Source organism: Bactrocera latifrons, unplaced genomic scaffold, assembly GCF_001853355.1.
Source record: "Bactrocera latifrons isolate USDA-ARS-PBARC rearing strain unplaced genomic scaffold, ASM185335v1 scaffold_59, whole genome shotgun sequence".
In the NCBI taxonomy this organism is placed as follows: domain Eukaryota; kingdom Metazoa; phylum Arthropoda; class Insecta; order Diptera; family Tephritidae; genus Bactrocera; species Bactrocera latifrons.
The window spans coordinates 1,225,018-1,242,703 of NW_017537256.1; the positions used below are offsets into that span (position 1 = coordinate 1,225,018).

At 32.2% G+C, this 17,686-nt stretch overlaps 1 protein-coding gene across 10 annotated transcripts in view; it reads right to left on the reverse strand.

Annotated features, from left to right (window-relative positions):
• Positions 1-327: 327 nt before the first annotated feature.
• LOC108974826 (sodium/hydrogen exchanger 3) overlaps positions 328-17,686 on the reverse strand; it is a 67,368-nt gene continuing 50,009 nt past the window's right edge. For 2 of the 10 annotated variants that reach the window (XM_018942892.1, XM_018942891.1), the window contains exons 17-20: positions 16,958-17,167; positions 14,047-14,259; positions 10,820-11,177; positions 328-1,183 (exon numbers count right to left, since the gene is read on the reverse strand). In XM_018942892.1, the coding sequence (XP_018798437.1) occupies positions 682-1,183; positions 10,820-11,177; positions 14,047-14,259; positions 16,958-17,167 (1,283 nt within the window). In that variant the 3' untranslated portion in view covers positions 328-681. Of the gene's footprint in view, positions 1,184-3,413; positions 3,673-7,724; positions 8,602-10,819; positions 11,178-14,046; positions 14,260-16,957; positions 17,168-17,686 lie in introns of those variants that run through there. The other 8 variants (XM_018942895.1, XM_018942894.1, XM_018942897.1 and 5 more) reach the window with 6 other exon arrangements.

The following is a 17,686-nucleotide window of genomic DNA, read 5'->3' on the forward strand; positions in this document are numbered from 1 at the left end:
ATAATAAAAGAAAATGTATTTTATAATAATGGTAATGAAAAATACTACTTTTCAATTTCGAACTAAATCAAAAGAACAAAAATGATATTTTCAAATTTCGAAATTAAAAAACTTAACTTTGTATTCTTTTTTGTAAAATTCGAACTTGAAAATTAGAATTTTTCAAGAAAAATAAAACTAGTGAAAAATACTAATTCTCAGTTTCGAAATTCAAAAAACTAATAAATAAAACTATGTTTTTTAATTTCGAAATTATTGAAAATAATAAAAAAATTATATTTTTCAATTTCAAAAGTAATCAAAATAAAAAAAATGCTATTTTTCAAAATTAACCAAAACGATAAAAAACTAAAACACTTTAACTAATCTACTCACTTAGAATCACCAACTTAAGAACAAACTTATGACAAGCAATTTATCTAAACCAACCACTTTTTCTAAAACTTATACTAATTTCTAATACATACTCAAAGTATTTCTTCAATTAACAGGCATTATTGGCAACTAGTATTTCATTGAATTTTCGCAATCTTAGTCTTACCCACCCTTTTAATTTTCAACTAATCATTGTAACATTTCATACTTGAAAGCCCAACGATTTAGGCGACGCTGCTGTTGCTGCTTACCGCTGCTGCCTTCGCCAAAAAGTCGCCGTTATAGCATTTGCTTGCGGCGACAATCTCAAATGATACTCTCATCATTGTTGCGTGTCAGCCGAATTGTGGTTGTTGTATTGTTACTGCTACTACTGGCACCGCTACTACCATTGCCGCCGCCACTCCCACTGCTACCGCTACGATTTAGCGCGCCACTACCACCACCACCACCGCCGCTAGTCAATGTGGTTACGACAATACTCTCATCGTCATACAAATCAATATCTTCATCTTCATCATCATCATACTCGGAGTTCGATGTGGAGAGTAGGGCGGTCGTCACTTGATTACGCAAGCCACCGAGCGTGCTCATAGCACCGCCAACACCACCACTGCTGCCACCCATACGGCGTATTTGCGCGCGTGGCGTTAATTTGGGTAAAAGTGGCTCACGGCCGGTGCTATTGCTGCCGCCGCTTATGGTACGTTCGCGTGTTGCCAAAGCGGTGTTTTCCCAATCTTCGCCGGTCGGTTCGCACAAGGACTTCGAATGACCGTGCTGGTAAGTCTCCTCGGGGATAGTGTCTCTGTGATGTGTGTTCGTCACAGTGATAATATTGGTGATTTATTTGGTTTTTAGTGGCGACATGGTTAATGGGTGCAATGAAAGAAAATTTTCATTATAGATATTTTGGGTAATGTCGAATTTTTTAGCATGATATTCGAAATACATAGTTATGTACATATGTATGTATAAAATATTGATAAGCAATATGTATGTATATGGCATTTTATAAAAATGTTTAAGCTTATATGAATGACCACAGTTTTTGAGCACAGAACCAAGAACTCATGCGAGTGAAAGCAATTATGTATTTGCTACAGCAAGTGGTAAGAAGCCGACAAAATCATAAGCTTTAGTCCATATGTAAATACAGAAAGTATAATGCTTAGCAGCAGCGATGAAAGCAAAGCAAGCTATGAATAATAATGTAGTAAAAGAGCTGATTTTTTTTTAATATACCCATACTAATTTTTCTTATATACAATTCATTAACCAAAACTCGTTAAAATGTAAGAAGCATTTGAAAGTACATGTAAATTTTATTTAAAATAGTACATAAAATAGTAAATGGTGAATATTTTAAGCTGTAATAGATTTTTCATAAGTTTTACATATACACATACATATACAAATAAAAGGTATAAACATGAAAAGCACCAGTGAGAGAAGAAAAACAACACCAGCAGCAAGTAAGCATAAATAATTTAATAGAGCGTAGACTTGTATATAGTATTTACAGTTTAAGTAAATATTTATTAAAATGCATTAAAAAGAGTTATAACTTAATTTAATAAATAATTAAATATTATATATGAACATATATATTTGCAAGAGTATACTTTACAACAAGTCACTATAAAATTAAGCAATACCAAAACTTAAAACTAAATTTATAAAAAATAATAGAATAAAACATGTTCAGCCAAATAATTTATGCACATTTTGCACAACTAAGCACATAATACTTATAGTATGTCTTAATATTATAAGCATTGAACTTTTTTAGGTTTTTTATTTTTATAAACAAAAAGAAACCACATATTTTTTAAATTTTAGTAATGAATATATACTTAGTAAGTGTTTAGAAACATGATGCAGTGATTTATAACTTATTAAGTAAGTGTTATTTACCCTATAAACATTCATATAAATTAAAAGTATAATTGTAGCATAATTGTGTAGAAACTGGTTGTTTAGATATTACATAATACTGTACGGTTTGTAGGACTAAATATCGTAAATGGATTTTTTAAAATTGTAACTTAACAAAAAACTTTATTGCGCTGTGAATACGCAGTAATAGTCTTTTATTCAGTGATAAATACATTCATTGAGATTCGTTCTGAACAAAAACAAAAAACAATAGAAAAATTTTTAAATTCATATATAAATTGTGTTAAAAATTGAAATAAAATTGCCTGCTTAAGCTAAATAGGGTACAACAGTAGGAACTAACATAGAGTAGTCGAAAAAGTCTTTTCGTATTTCTAAACAAACTTCAACTTATTTTTTTATATTCATAATGAACTTTAATGTACCAAATATGTACCATTTAGAGTTTATTCCATCAGTGTAAAGCTTTTCTGGTTTCTCGACGAAAAACTGCGACAAGTAATTTTCACAGCCAATTTTGCTCCATTAAGGGAGTTCTACATTGACCGAAACAAATGGTAGTCCGATGGTGTAAGGTAAGGGTCTAGCGTTGTTTTGACCACAGTTGATCAGTTCTGGCCTTTTTTTCGATTGCTTGCTTCAATCTCATCAATTGTTGACATATAAAATCATTGATTGATTCCTTTCCAATCCCACCAAACAATCATCATAACTCTTCGAGACGCCAATCCTAGCTTAGCGACATTTATGATTAAAAAACTTCAAAATTCAGCTGTAACCTTTTTTAAACTTGCCCGATTCTAATTTTTTGGTTAAATGAAACTTAAAACCTCACCTTTCCAACACTATGTGGTATGATTGGTAGCACTGGAGATATACGACTGCAACGACATCTATTGACAAAATACGAAAAGACTTTTTCGACTACCCAATATAAGTACATATTTAATAGGCATAAATATATTTACAAAGCATAATTGTATATACCATAAAGATACGAGTATCCACACACGAATCTGTTTTAGTCAACTTAAATTAATTGTTTATAAAATTAGAGTACACACAAACCGATTACAAAAGTAAACCTATTAAAAAACAAGTATATTTTTTTTTATATAAATTTTACCTACATTACTTACTTTTTAAAAATTAAAATATGAGCAATTCAGTGTTTATGTTGGTGAATTTCCGGTTATTGCCAATTCTTATGTGTTGTTTGTGTGCCACAGCTTTCTCACTTTTTAATTTATTAGTACTGCTAATATTTGTGTTGTGTTGTTTTTATGTATAGTTGCATATAATTGTGTGTTTGTGCAATGAAGTTTGTGTTTTGTTGCTAATTATTAATATTTGTTTTATATACATAACTAGCGCCGGATCACTAACTACAAAGAGATGCTAAACAATTTCAAAAACTTTAAGTGTTTCGCATTTAATAAATTAAAAAATTGCATATATGTTTGCGTGTATGTATGTATATTGAAATGTATATAAGTTCGTTAAAACCTATATTTGTACTTTTCATATGGCTTCAGTAAGGTATAGCCAATATATTTGCGATTTTGTTTGAGCGTTGGTGTAGTGTTAGACACKTTGATATTGGAAATTTATGCTGCAAAAATGTAAGGATTGTATTTTGTAAGAATGGTTAGTCACAAACGAAAGTTTTGGTATAAATTACAGTAGCCGCTTATTTTGTGTTAGCGGGAAAACTTTTATGAAGGTTATATTGTTGAATTACGCGTATTTTTTTAAACTATTTTCCATTGCTAAGTTAACTTGTGTGATGGCAAAATGAACGTATTTAAATTGCAGTAATCATTATTGCAATAAAAAATAAAAATTATAGTTTGATTATTATCGTGTTTTTTTTTATTTTTTGTTTGAAGTTAACTTAACATTGCGAAATTGTGTTTTTTGTGTAAATATATATTATATACCATAGAGAGGCACATTAAATCATATTTTAATAAACAATTATTGCAATTACTTTAAGTAATTAAACTATTATAACTATTTATAAAATTAAAAACAAAATAACTATTTTTTTCAAATATGTTTTGTTCATTATTTTCAAACTTAAATCCTGCTATGGTATTGATAATTTTTTGATAGGCGGCTGATTCTCGTCAGTACATAGTATTATCATTAACAATTATTAATTAAGAGCACGGTCACATAGCACGAAATGTAAAATCTAAATTATATAATAAATCAATTAAAATTATCCACCAAAATGTTAATTAAAGTGTTCGTTATTTTCCCAGATTTTTTTTGGTTTTTTTTTTTGAAGACGAGACTTCAGAGATTAAAGTTTTACGTTTAAATGCTTTTATAGTCGGTTATCAAGATCTCTCGTGAACTCACATCATACAGTTAGAATTTTCAAAAAATCAACGTTTTTATTTTATTTTCCTAATGTATATATATTTAAGAATACACACAAAAAATCATTAACATCGTTCCGGTGAATATTTTCGAAGTCACACGCAATTTCGAAAGTCGTTTCAAAGTGCTTGGAACTACATTCCAAACTTTATACGCGTTTTTCTCAAAATGGTGTTTTCAAAGTCGGTAACCAACATTACTCGGAAACGGCAAAAGATTAGTTTCAAATTTTAACACGAGCTTCTTATATATATTTTTTAGTAATTAAACGAAGATTTTTTCTCACCGATATAGTTTTTTATTAACAATATATTTCCGAAATTTCGGTAAAAACTCGATTTTTTTTTGTAGAAATCCCCATTTTATTAAAAAATTTTATTTTACTTATTCCTCCAATTAATTACTAGATGTGACATTACTTCAACGAATTTTGTTAATTTTTTTTAATTTCAGAGGACTCAATTCAGAGATATAGTGGTCACCGCAAAACATTTTTTTTTTAGATTTTTACTAATACTAAGTAATAAGAAAATACAGTGCTTTCGGCCCTCCTTTTAAATAACCCCATATCCCTAAGAACTCAGGTCCTCAGGTATAATTTATAAGCTCTTGAACGAAGGGTTTTTTGTTGAATTACAACTATTAAAGAAACATCGGCAAATATTCACCAAAATTTGTATTTTTTGTAAAAACGTTTGTAAAAATCCAATTTTCATTTTTCTTTTTATTCTTTCTTCAATACCTACTTTATGGTCTTAATTAAAAACTGTAATTTTTCGTTTAACTGTTAATGATCGTGTAAGAAGTTCTGCTGTCAACGCGGATGCACATTTTTCCCAGAACCTGCCGAAATGACGTCGTAATAGCCGAGTTATGAATTTTTCATTTGAAATTTGCGTAAAATGTTAGTAAAAAATGTGTCTTTGGAATAATAAAAAATTTTATTTTTTATATGAAAAAAAAATATTGAGAATAGCTCGTTCTTGCTCGAGGAATCCAAACATTATTCAACATAAACAAACTCTTTAGTTTCATTTAGGGTTTCATATAGTCTCATAAATTTATAAGCTATAACGAACAGAAGTTATATAGTCGAGAATTGTAATTGCATGCAATACAACAACAATTTTTTTAAGCAAGTCAAACAATGTATTATTTTATGATTTGACGATGGGTTATGAAAAGTTATTAGTCCCCTAAATTCTTGTCCTCTATCTAAAAAAAACACGTCGTTTAATATATGCAGCTATTGACAGCTAATTATAACGCTACATATTTTGAAGTAAATGATGTTATTTTCCAATAAATCATTTATTTTCACTGCTTTTTCACTCATTTCATTACAACCTACGGTTAACTTAAACGATTTGAGTGTGACAGCTCATTAGTAACTAAAATATACTGTTATTAAAAAAATTGCTTACTTTCAGGTAGTATTTTGTTGCTTAACCCTTTTACTTTACTCCTGCTTCACATAGATTGCGAWTTGACGTTATAAGACTCTGACACCGCACCACTAATGTTGCTTGCCATGCCGTTATAATTTTATCAAAGAAGACATCCATATTTGTATATTTGTTTTGGATTGTTATTTTGTTGGAATTTTCATAGGACGAATTCCTCCTTAGTCCATGGCAGAATGACATTTTTTAGAACGTCGACGTATTTCTGCTTTTTTAAAATTACGTCAAACGCAGGGAGCGGCCCTACACAATTCCAGGAAAAAAATTCCCACACCGTGATTGATCCTCCACCATGCTTCACTACGAGTGAAACATAGTGATCATAAAATTCTTGATAGATCATATACCTTCGACCATCAGAATCTATGCTAACTTTGGTTACATCGCTCCAAGCAACATACCACCATTGATTTGTTGTCCAAGATCAATAAGAGTTGGTAAAGTCTACGCGTTGTTTACGTTGAATTTTAGTCAGAAGTGGTTTCCTGCGTGTTGCCCTACCGTGTAGTCAAAATTCGACCAAACGCCGGGAAATTGTTTTCTTGTATATTTGGACATTATATTCGTCTTCAGTTTTCTGTAGAGTGGCAGGGGAACTTTTTTGTGGGTCTCTTCGAGCGGTGGTAGTAATTCAGCGGTATATATTTGTTGAAGTTTTTAAGGTTGACCTGTTTCAAAATTTTTTTGTCCGTCTTCCCAGACTGACGAAAGTCAAAAATGTAACCAAGTAGGGCAGGTGTACAGCTGCAGCTTTTCTCATTAAAAAACTTGAATAATACACTTTAATATATTTTAAACCAAAACTCTGAAACACATCCTTACCAGAAATCAATAATATTATTCATAAAAATTAACACCTGCAATAATTTTACTTCATTAAACAACTGTTTCTAATTAGCTGTCGCACTTAATTCACCCTCTATATCGTACCGATGGTAAATGCATTTGGGAAAAAACTAACAGAACTTCAACTGTGAAACTATAAAACTGAGCTACTACCAAATTCGCTCAGTTTTATAGTTTCACAGTTGAAGTTCTGTTAGTTTTTTTTATAGAGTAACACAAATTATGTAAGGTTTTTAGGAATATCAATAACGGTATACCAAAACATTTTATCATTATCTCATCAGCACCTCACAAAAACGGCGCATTTCTAATTAGCTGTCAACAGCTGTAATTTTAACTATACATATAACCTCAAAAGAAATATTTTTATGGAAAATATCATTTAAACACTTTTTGTAGAGCGAAAAATCTTGTATTAGAATATATTTTTTCAAAAGGTTGACTTGCTTATGCAAAATTTCAAAAAATCCCTCGAAGAGCTTGTTTACGCAAAAAAAAAAAAATGTGCTTGGAAAATAACGAACACCTTAAAGTCTATATACAAGCAAATACTTACATGATAATATACTTAAATTGCATATGTATGTACATAATAAGAATATTTGCTTATGTAAGTTAATAATTATGTAATTACATATTGATTCTAATATTATTTAGCATTTTCCAACTACTTTCACTACCACAAAAGTTACAAGGAACCCTACGTATTAAATATAAAAAAGTTATGTTCCAAACAATTGTTACCTTAAATATAAACCAAAAACAATAAAGAAAAAAAAAAACAATCTCTAAAGTACATTCATTAGTAGCCAAATAACATTACCTCCTATTAAATTTTATTTGAAAATGTTTTGGTAAATTTAATTAATATTTACAGGTACGTATTATACTACTCGTATACATATGTAAATATGTATCGAAAGTAACCGCATTTCCTATAAAAGTACTAAAACCTTTGTACATAGTATATTCACCACACTTCTTCCACACTTATTTTATGTACATATTATGTTACCGTATGTTAATGCATGTATGCACATGTTTTACTCTTAAATTTGTATGTTATGCATTTTATAGCGGTTAAGCGATTTACTCGTACAGCTGGCTGTAAACACTTTTCGAAGGTTAATGAAATAATTTATTAAACGCATTTGCATGAACTTTAAAGCAGAAGAGCAACTACTAATAGCTACTAGGGCTATTGTCAATTATTGTTGAGGGTGTTGTAGCATTTGAAGAGTCTGGGGTGGCAAAACAAATGCTTGTTGGAGTAGCAGGAGCCTTTTTGGGGGAATTATTAGTAGTAGCGGTAGTAGTAGTTGTCGTTGTTGTTGTTGTGGTAGTATTGATAGTAGCAGTAATGGTGGTGTTGGAAGCGTTATCAGAACTTTTAGTAGCTAAACTGGAAGTAATATTATAATTATCTATTAGAGTGGTCGCATTGTTAGTCGTAGTGGTCGTAGCAGTGATCGTTGTAGTTGTAGTTTTACACATAGTTGTATTTATAATAGCAGTGGAATTAGTGGTGGTATTATTAGAAGTGGTTGTGGTAGTTAATGCGCTTGCAATGTCTTGTAATGTTGAATTAAATTGTAAGACTCTACTTGGCCTGCGTCCAGTTACAATTAGTCTGTAAATACAATACAATACATACCAAACAACACACAAATTTACCGTTATTTTTTTGCATTTTGACGCACACAGCTAAAGTTTGATTATCCAAGCAAAATTAGTAGTAATACACATGTAGGTTATTGTTGTTGACTTTAATGCAGATTAGAATGAAATATTATCGAAATGCCACAGAAATCATTTTACAGTGTAAAATTAGTTTGTACCTAGCCGTGTGTGTGTGTGTGGCACATGTGCGAATTTTAAGCGTGTAGTGTTCAAGTTCACTTATAGTCTATATTTGTTAGACTCTACAGTCATAAAGGCACCAATACTATAAATATGTGACAATTTCTATTTTTGTAAATGAATATATCCAGAATATTGAAGTCATTTTATCAATATATCAAGATAATATATCAATACCAAGATTAAATTTAACTCGGTATGATCCATTTACACTGCGCGTGCTAAACGAATCGATTCAAAATATTTTTCCTAGCTTGTACAACATTTTTTATGTAGGAGTTGGTCATTTCAAGTTCCTTACGTACAGCTGCAAATGAAAGCATTGATTTCCGGAAACAGCAAAAGAACAGCTGGTACGATGAGGAGTACGTGAGTACGAAGAGCTTGACAAGCTGGCCGACAGGGGTGATGCTTGAAAATTCACGAAAAGACGCGGCGATTAACGGAAGGTTTCAAGACTGGAGCACTCGATTCTCTTTTTTTTAGCGCGGTTGGAGTTAACATAAATTTAGCAAATTATTTAATTTTTGAGCAATTTCACTGTGCATTCTTGAACCATGTAAAACCATACCGTGAAATTTTTTTGTTTTCATTTTCAAAAATTACGTTTTTAGGCTTTCACACTGGGGGACAGCGCCTTAATTACGATAACATCGAAAGAATTATGACCTTAGATAACGTCGTGTTAGCATTAGAGAGTTAGTAGACGATTTCAGAGATCGACTCAAAAGATTTTGGCTAATGTTTTGGATATGAAGCGAGTAAAAGCTATAGTCGTTCCCAAACACCTGAATGCACTATTTAGAACGCTGGCGCGTTTTAAGGCCATTGAACCAATTTATAAAGAAATCGCCAGCTAAAGAGTTCGCATGGTAAAGAGACAGCTAACAAACACACACTAATTGATATATGTATGTATGTAGATCAAACTTCACAGGAACATAAAATAATGTTATGCCAATTAATGTAGAAAAAAATTTATCGATGCGCTGTACGCACTCAATTTATATGGACTAATCCGGGTTAAATTTGAGGTTAGGTGCTTCAGTATAAATGTTTCTTTTATATTAAAATAAATTAAGCAATCCGATTTTTATATAAATAATACTACTACATACAGTTTTAACCATCGGTTGTATGGGATAGTTTCCCATATAAGTAATTAACACAAATCTAAAGCACAACCAATCGCAAGATGCTTTTAAAGCGAAGTTCATGAAATTTAACAGTAAAACTAAGTAACTTAACTAATTTTATGCGTAGTTCATTGAATAGGGTAATAAATATTCAGTATAGCTGTAAATAATGATTTTAGGTAAAATTTGATCTTCAAAAATAAAAATTATTTATTTTCTATACGTTCAAGAAAAAAATTATTGAAAGGTTTGTTGTTGTTCAGGTTATGATATTTTCCATCTATGGCGCTAAAAATGCTTTAAAAAATAGCAAAAATTTTTGAAAACTGTGATTATTATATGACACACAAGTAACCGAAAATATATACATATGTATATTAAAATATATGGAACATATAAAATTTGCTGCGCTATTTGCGTTAGTAACAGATGGCAATCAATCTATTAATAAATTGCGGTTTTATTTATGAAATTTTTATATAAATCAACAATCATTTAGTTGCTATTACTTAGCGTATTTTAAAATGTTACTCATAGTAATGAACAAAAAGTAGTGCCACATTTTCTAATAAAAAACAATGCTAAATACACACAAATAAATATTAATAACGCACAAATACTACGAAGTGTTCACTACTAACTAAATGTAAAATGCACAACAAATGAAATCAAATCAAAAACTAATATGTAGTTTATTCAAGCAAATTGTGTGAAAAATATTTTACAAATAACAGGACTAAAGTAAAAACAAACATTAAAAGATGTGTAAGTGTGTGTTAGGCGAAAATGGAGCAACTAAATAACACACACATACGAGCTGTGCGCACGCCGCTACTTATATGCTATACTTACCCACTTAACTCCAACATTGAACCACGCCGCACATTACGCCTATGGCTGGCCGTTACGGGGAAGGGACCCGAATGTGCTAAATCGCCAATATTAATACCGATGCCACCATGGCCGCCGGATGTGGCTACCGAAATCGATTGTGAGCGCTTATCAAGACGGGGATTCGCATGCGGCGGTTGTATTAACGGCATCAGCGGTAGGCCACTAATCAATGCATTTGCCAATGTGGGGTCTGAGCCACGTGCTGAACTAGCGCCATCTGTTGGATCGCCCAGACTGCTGCCACCTCTCGAGCCGCAACTCTCGCGTCGAAATAAACCTATGACAGACTTGGGCTGTTTAGGTTTGTTTATGCCACCTTTTTGTGTAAAATTGTGAAGTGGTTTTTTGATGATGGATTGTGCATACGAATGGAGGAGTTTGTTTTTTGTTTGTTCGATATACGATATTTCATGAGAGTGTGGGCGTTTGTTGTTATTACGTATATTTCGGGTTTTGTTTAATTATTATTTCATTTTTTTAGTTATAATTTTTAGTATTGTTAAGTTGTTTAGTTGCAAAACATGTCATGTCAGGGGTGGACAGTTGCATTATAATCATTACCATTATTATTTTATTTTTGAATTTTTTTGTTGGTTTTTTTTTTGCATAACACACATTCAACGCAGTTTACGTGGAAGAGAAGAACATAGAGGAAATCGAAAAAGGTAAAAAAGAAAGTTAAAATAAAATAAAACACAACATTAGCGGGTGTTTACAGAATTTTGACAATTGGTGCTGTAATACATAAGAATAATTTTAAATACGTCATATTTCAAAGCTACTCTCTAATTTATCATATTATTTGCATATAATTTTTCTCACACACATATGGCTGCAAATATACACTTTTCCAATAATTCTTTAAGAGCGAGTACATAGTTATAGTTAAAAGAGTAAAATAAATGCGCAAATAATAGTACAAAAACTGAAATCGGGTGTATATAGAGGGCATGCAACATTTTGCTTTTAATGTACACTCGTGTTAAACATTTATATTTGTATATGCAAACTCTCTACTTGTATTAAATATCATATTTAAAGTAATATTTTTACTAAGCTGGAGTTACGCAACCATATATGTATTTACATAAGTTAGGGAGGAATTTGAACTATGCAAGTTTCAGATGTATCGCATTTTACTGCCAACGAGCGCCGCTCAGTACTCAAAGTAAAAATTAGCGTTGTGGACTACTTTCACTCATCTATTGTAGGATAGTTAGAATTATTTTCTTATTAAGAACAACTAAATTATAAAATTTAGCTCAATAGTTAAAGGACAAAAAATACTATTTATCCCTAATATATAATGTTCAATAACACTTCCCAAAAAAACGGTTGAAAAATTTGCGACTGTTATTTGAGGTGTCCTCATTGCGAAGTTGAGTTCAATAATTTAACAACATGTACAGCCATTTTTGTCATTTTAGTAGACGGTTTGACCTTTACAGCCCTTTACTGCAACACAAAAAATGCTACGTATTAGGAAATGTTTGCTTTCATTTTCGATTTTAGCAAGAAACAACCTCAACATCACAATCGCAAAATGAATGTGAACTAGTGTAATTTACGCTCGATAAATAATGACAGTCTACATAATTTTTGAAAGCAGAAAATATCACATCAGCATTAAACCCATTGGAAAAGGAAAACTTTTACGAAATAACAGATGCATGTATGTAGTTCAAATAAAAATGGAAAAATTATGGAGGAAACACTTCTCCAGACAGCTGAATGACAGTGAAAGCATAACACCATGAGATGACTTCTTTGTAGAATATGGTCGAACGAAAGTATGCCCGACGATTAGGTTTTAAGTGTACTCTGGCCAATCCACAAAAAGGGACACCACAAACTGTGCCAACTACCGTGGGATAAGCCTCCTCAACATCGCATATAAGGTTATATCGAGAAAATCAACAACTGACCAGATATTCACCATATATTTTGGAAAAGACCCATAAAAAGAAAATAGACACACACCACCTTTTCGTCGATTTCATAACTGCGTTTGATAGCACGAAAAGAAGCTGCTTTTATGCCGCGTGGTCTGAATTTGGTATCCCCACAAAACTATTACTTCTGTGTAAACTGACGTTAGCAATACCATCCATCCGGATCGGGAAGGACCTCTCCCAGCCTTTTCGATACCAAACGAGGTTCCAGAGAAGCCGACTTCCTATCGCGCGACTTCTTCCATCTACTGCTGTAGAAAATAATTCGAGCTGTATAGCTGAATCGAGTAGACACAATCTTTTATAAAAGTGTATAGCATAGTCGCCGATGATATTGATAACATTGGCCTCAACAACCGCGCCTTTAGTTCTGCTTCTTCGTCATACTCGCGACTTTGCTTCTATGACAGTATTGACAGTCATAATTTCGAAGTCGTAGATAATTTCGTCTATCTTGGAACCAGTATTAACTGCACGCATTATTGCTGTCCTGCCATATGGTGCAGGGGCATGGCCGATGAAAAAATCTGATGATTCGACGTCGAGCTTTCGAAAAAAAGGTTTTGCGAAAGATTAGGGTCCTTCGATGGAATGATGAGTTGTACGAGTTATACGACAATATTGTCATAGGTCAGTGAATTTAGAGACAGCGGCTACGCTGGCTAGGTCAAATCGTCCGGGGGATGCAGAGGAAGAGGAAGACCTCCAATCTGCTGGAGAGATCAGGTGTAAAAAGACATGGCTGCACTTGGTATCTCGAATTGGCACCAAACTGGAAACATAAGAAACGTTAACTCGGCTATAACCGAACTTATCATAAATATATTTATGTGCTTTCATTTCTATTATTGTGTCTGGTTTTTCCAATGGGTTTCATCCTAATATGATTTTTTGGACTTTTCAAAGGCTTCAACACTGCACTAATGTACATATTGCAGTGCGTGAAAATTCGTGTCATTGGATTCTCGGCTCTTGAACATTTTTTACATATTCTATATGGGGAAAAATTTCGTTAATAGAAAATTATTGAGTACTACACAATACTAGATCCGACAATAAAAGGTATAGATTTTCAAGTATCAAGCATACATACATATTAATATTCTACTTAAAGGCTATGTACACACATGCCGCCTATTCTTTTTTTGTTTTAAATAAAACATTAATTTATATATTTTTATTTAATTTATGTCTAGCAGATATACATATTTTCAAAAATAAAAGAGCACTTACCCAAAAATGTGGCGCTGGGGGAATTATATGCCAAATACTCCTTGTTCGAAGCCCAAGCGGGGAATTCGTTCTGCTGCACTGCGTCTGACAGTTCGTCTCCCTGCCGTTTCCACGGCAACTGCGATTCTGTAGCGGTAGGTGTTGCTACACGCCGTTCACCATCTGAATCACGTGAGATATTGTGATCCTCCTCGGGTATAGGATTCTCGGCAACTATTATGAGTAAAATATTGCAATGATTAAACTTTTGAATTTGTAAAATGAACATCACCTTATTTACATAAACTAATTGCATCTATGGTAACCATATCAATGCATATTTGTACAGTTATTTTGGTTAGCTAAGCTTAAGCTTAATAATATTCATAAGTTAAGAAGGCAATAGGCATAGTGCATGCGAGTTCGGAAACCAAAGATTACTTTACTAATTTGTTCATACATTTTTCGTTTAGTTACAAAAGTTATGTAGCTTGACAGCCATTATATAATTGCTTATTTTGATTAGTAAGTTAATTTTGTTAATCCTGCAAACAAAAATATAAAATACGAAACATTTTGGGAACCAAAAAAAATTAAAACACGCAAAAGAACCAAACAGAATTGAAACGCTAAATTATAGCCATGCACAAAAATGCCATGCTCGTAGTAATTGATGTGTTTGGCGTAATTACTGAATCATTGGAAACCGATTGAGTTTTTTTCTAATACAAACGCGTTTTGAATAATTGCTATTTTTACATTGGAAAAATTAAATGATGGGCATAATTTTGGTGTATGTGTCTAATTTGTTTGAAATTTCTGAAATAATGGCTGAATGATAAATTGATCGATTTACTAGTAGTAGTAGCAATTATGAGGCAAGTATTAGTATCGGCGAATAATTTATGCACAATATTCAGGGCTGCTACTACAATTCTTCATAAGAACTTGGTAAGAACACTGACAGTAATTATACCCTGCACAGAGTATATTAAGTATTCCACGAGGTTTGTCAGGCTCCTATGGATTTTCAGATTCTTTAGTTGGTTTTAGTATTTCAACAACAAGCTTGGGTTCTATAGTTTCGACAATAGCCATTTCTACCACTGCAACAACCTTGGTTAATTCTTCTACCCCGCGTACAGGCTGTTGATAAATTTCTGGTTCTTTCTACCACCCATAAGAAACGTCGAAGATTCTCTGAAATATATTTCGAAACCATCAGCGTGATGAGCTCAGTCGATTAAGCCATGCCCGTCCGCCTGTCTGTCTGTATATTCTTTGAGATATGGGTGTGAAATTTGGTACACGTTGTTTTTTCCCCAAAAAGCTACTCAGTTGTCGGAACGGCCGATATCGGACCAATATAGCATAAATACAAACTGAACGATTGTGCTTGTATGGAAAACCTTTTCATTTGACGAAAAAAAATAAATTTAGAACGAGTTATTGCCTAAAGCTAGTGCAACCTCCGAAGAAATGGATCAAATCTGATCACTTTCGTATTTGTGAAGGGTATTATAGCTTCAGTGCAAACGAATTTAAAGATTATATTATACTTATTATTATATTTTTCACAGACCAGTGGAAAAATTCGAATCTACACGCACAGTACAAAATTTTCCCGTGCCAGTGAGACAAAGAAGTACCGATAGTGTCGAGAATATTGCTGTCGCTAATGCATTAATTGAGGAAAACCCAAATCAGTCTCTCACACTTCGTTCTCAAGCGTTGGGTATCTCTGTGACATCGTTGTGGCGACTTTTACGAAAAGATCTTGGCTGAGCAACAACTTGAAAATAATCCGGATTTTTTAGGATGTTTCCCTCATTTCTTATCAAACTGATGTGATAACATCACTTTACTTGATATATAAAATATTAAAGACTTTTAGGTTATATAATTAGGTCTTACGTCGTGAAAGATTTTAATGAGCGATGATGTTTTAAAATGCAACGACCCGTGAATATACATGAAGGTTTAACGGTAATGGGAGTTTTATTTATTAAAAATATACGGTTTAGTCTACGCTAAAGAACAATGCATGAATTTAAATAATTTTAAAAGCCAGCTATGCAATATTCGTACAAACTACTTTAAAATTCAAAAAGTCATATTGTCATTTCATAATTCATTAAATGCGCTTTGCATAGCATGGGCGCATGCGCATTTACTAAAAGGTATACAATTTTAGTCTAAGATTTTTTTTTTACAAATTTCGCATTAATGTTTGGGGAACGGGTGATTTATAATTAATTTTGAGGCCGATTGGTTAAGACTTTGGTAGATGCACCTTTTCTAATGATATTTATAGTAAAAATATTTGTTTGTTATCACACATGATGTACAATGATATTGGTTAGAAACGATTTGCGATGCTATGTATAGGCACCAAACCTTCAAGTTATTGTTGAAGTAAAGATGTAATGAATGCTTTTGATTAGAACAAACATGGATTTTTTGTGTGATGGTATAAGTAATTACAATAAACTCAAATATTTACGACCCTGAAAAACAATTAGTGCTGCCAAATATTTGCGCCTAAAGCAAAGACATAACCGTGAGTTGTATATTCTTTTGTATATACAATAAAAATAATATTAAGTTACACAAAATGGGGAAGTGAACAGAAATTTGGTGAGCAAAGAATATGTATATGTTTCGGAAATTATACAAAGCCAAATACTTTTTTGAACAATAATAAACTTCATCCAAAAGAATAGTTTTTGAAAAAACAGCCAGCGACGCCAAACGATTTTGAGCAACATGTTTACACAATGCGTGCTTTTGGCTGGCGGTAGTTTCGACGCGATTTCAAAAACATATTTATGTATTTTTACACTAAATTGCAAAGGCGAAAACTACATAATTTAGTTTGTTTATCTGTAGTAGTGGCTACACATGGTAGCTGTAGTTGCTAATAAGCCTTTACCAATGCACTGGTAGGAACGATCCCGTCGCCAAGGCAAAATCGATTCGGCCGCTGTCGGACCCACGTCGGGTGTTAACAATTTCTCCGGGCTGCCATTCTCACTCTTTGATGTCGAATAATGTTGTACGATGCGCGCCTTCGATGCATCGAAACCGGGTAAGTTCTGTATGTGCGCTATAAGTGAATTATTATTGGCTCGATCCGAGTCCGCTGTATACGTTGCCACATGTTTAGTTTTTATGTTTTGTCAAATGTGTTTTGCATTTAAATCCAATTTGTTTAAGTTGGCATTTGTATTTGTTGTTATGTGATTTTCATAAGTTTCCCAACATGATTCATTTTTATTGCGTTTGCATTTTTATGCATTCAATGTGGTTGTTAATTGTATTCAATTATTTACAGTAATTTGAAACATCTCAAGTCGTTAGTTAAGTATCATTTTTTTTAAGTAGTGCGTGGTAGCGTTTGTTACACATTTGTTTTTTTTTTTTTCAAATTAGAAACAAATGAAAAATATAGAGAAGTGTTTGTGAAAAAAAGAATACTTTTGTTAGATTTTTAATACTGTTACTTTTGTAATAGAAGGGTTAGTAAAAATTTATAAAGAACTATAAACCCATATTAAATTTCTAAACAGGCCATTTCCAGTTATAAAAGATCTTGTGACTACAGAATTTATGTAAGTAAAAATAATTTAAATAGTAAAAATTGAATAATAAAAAACTTTAA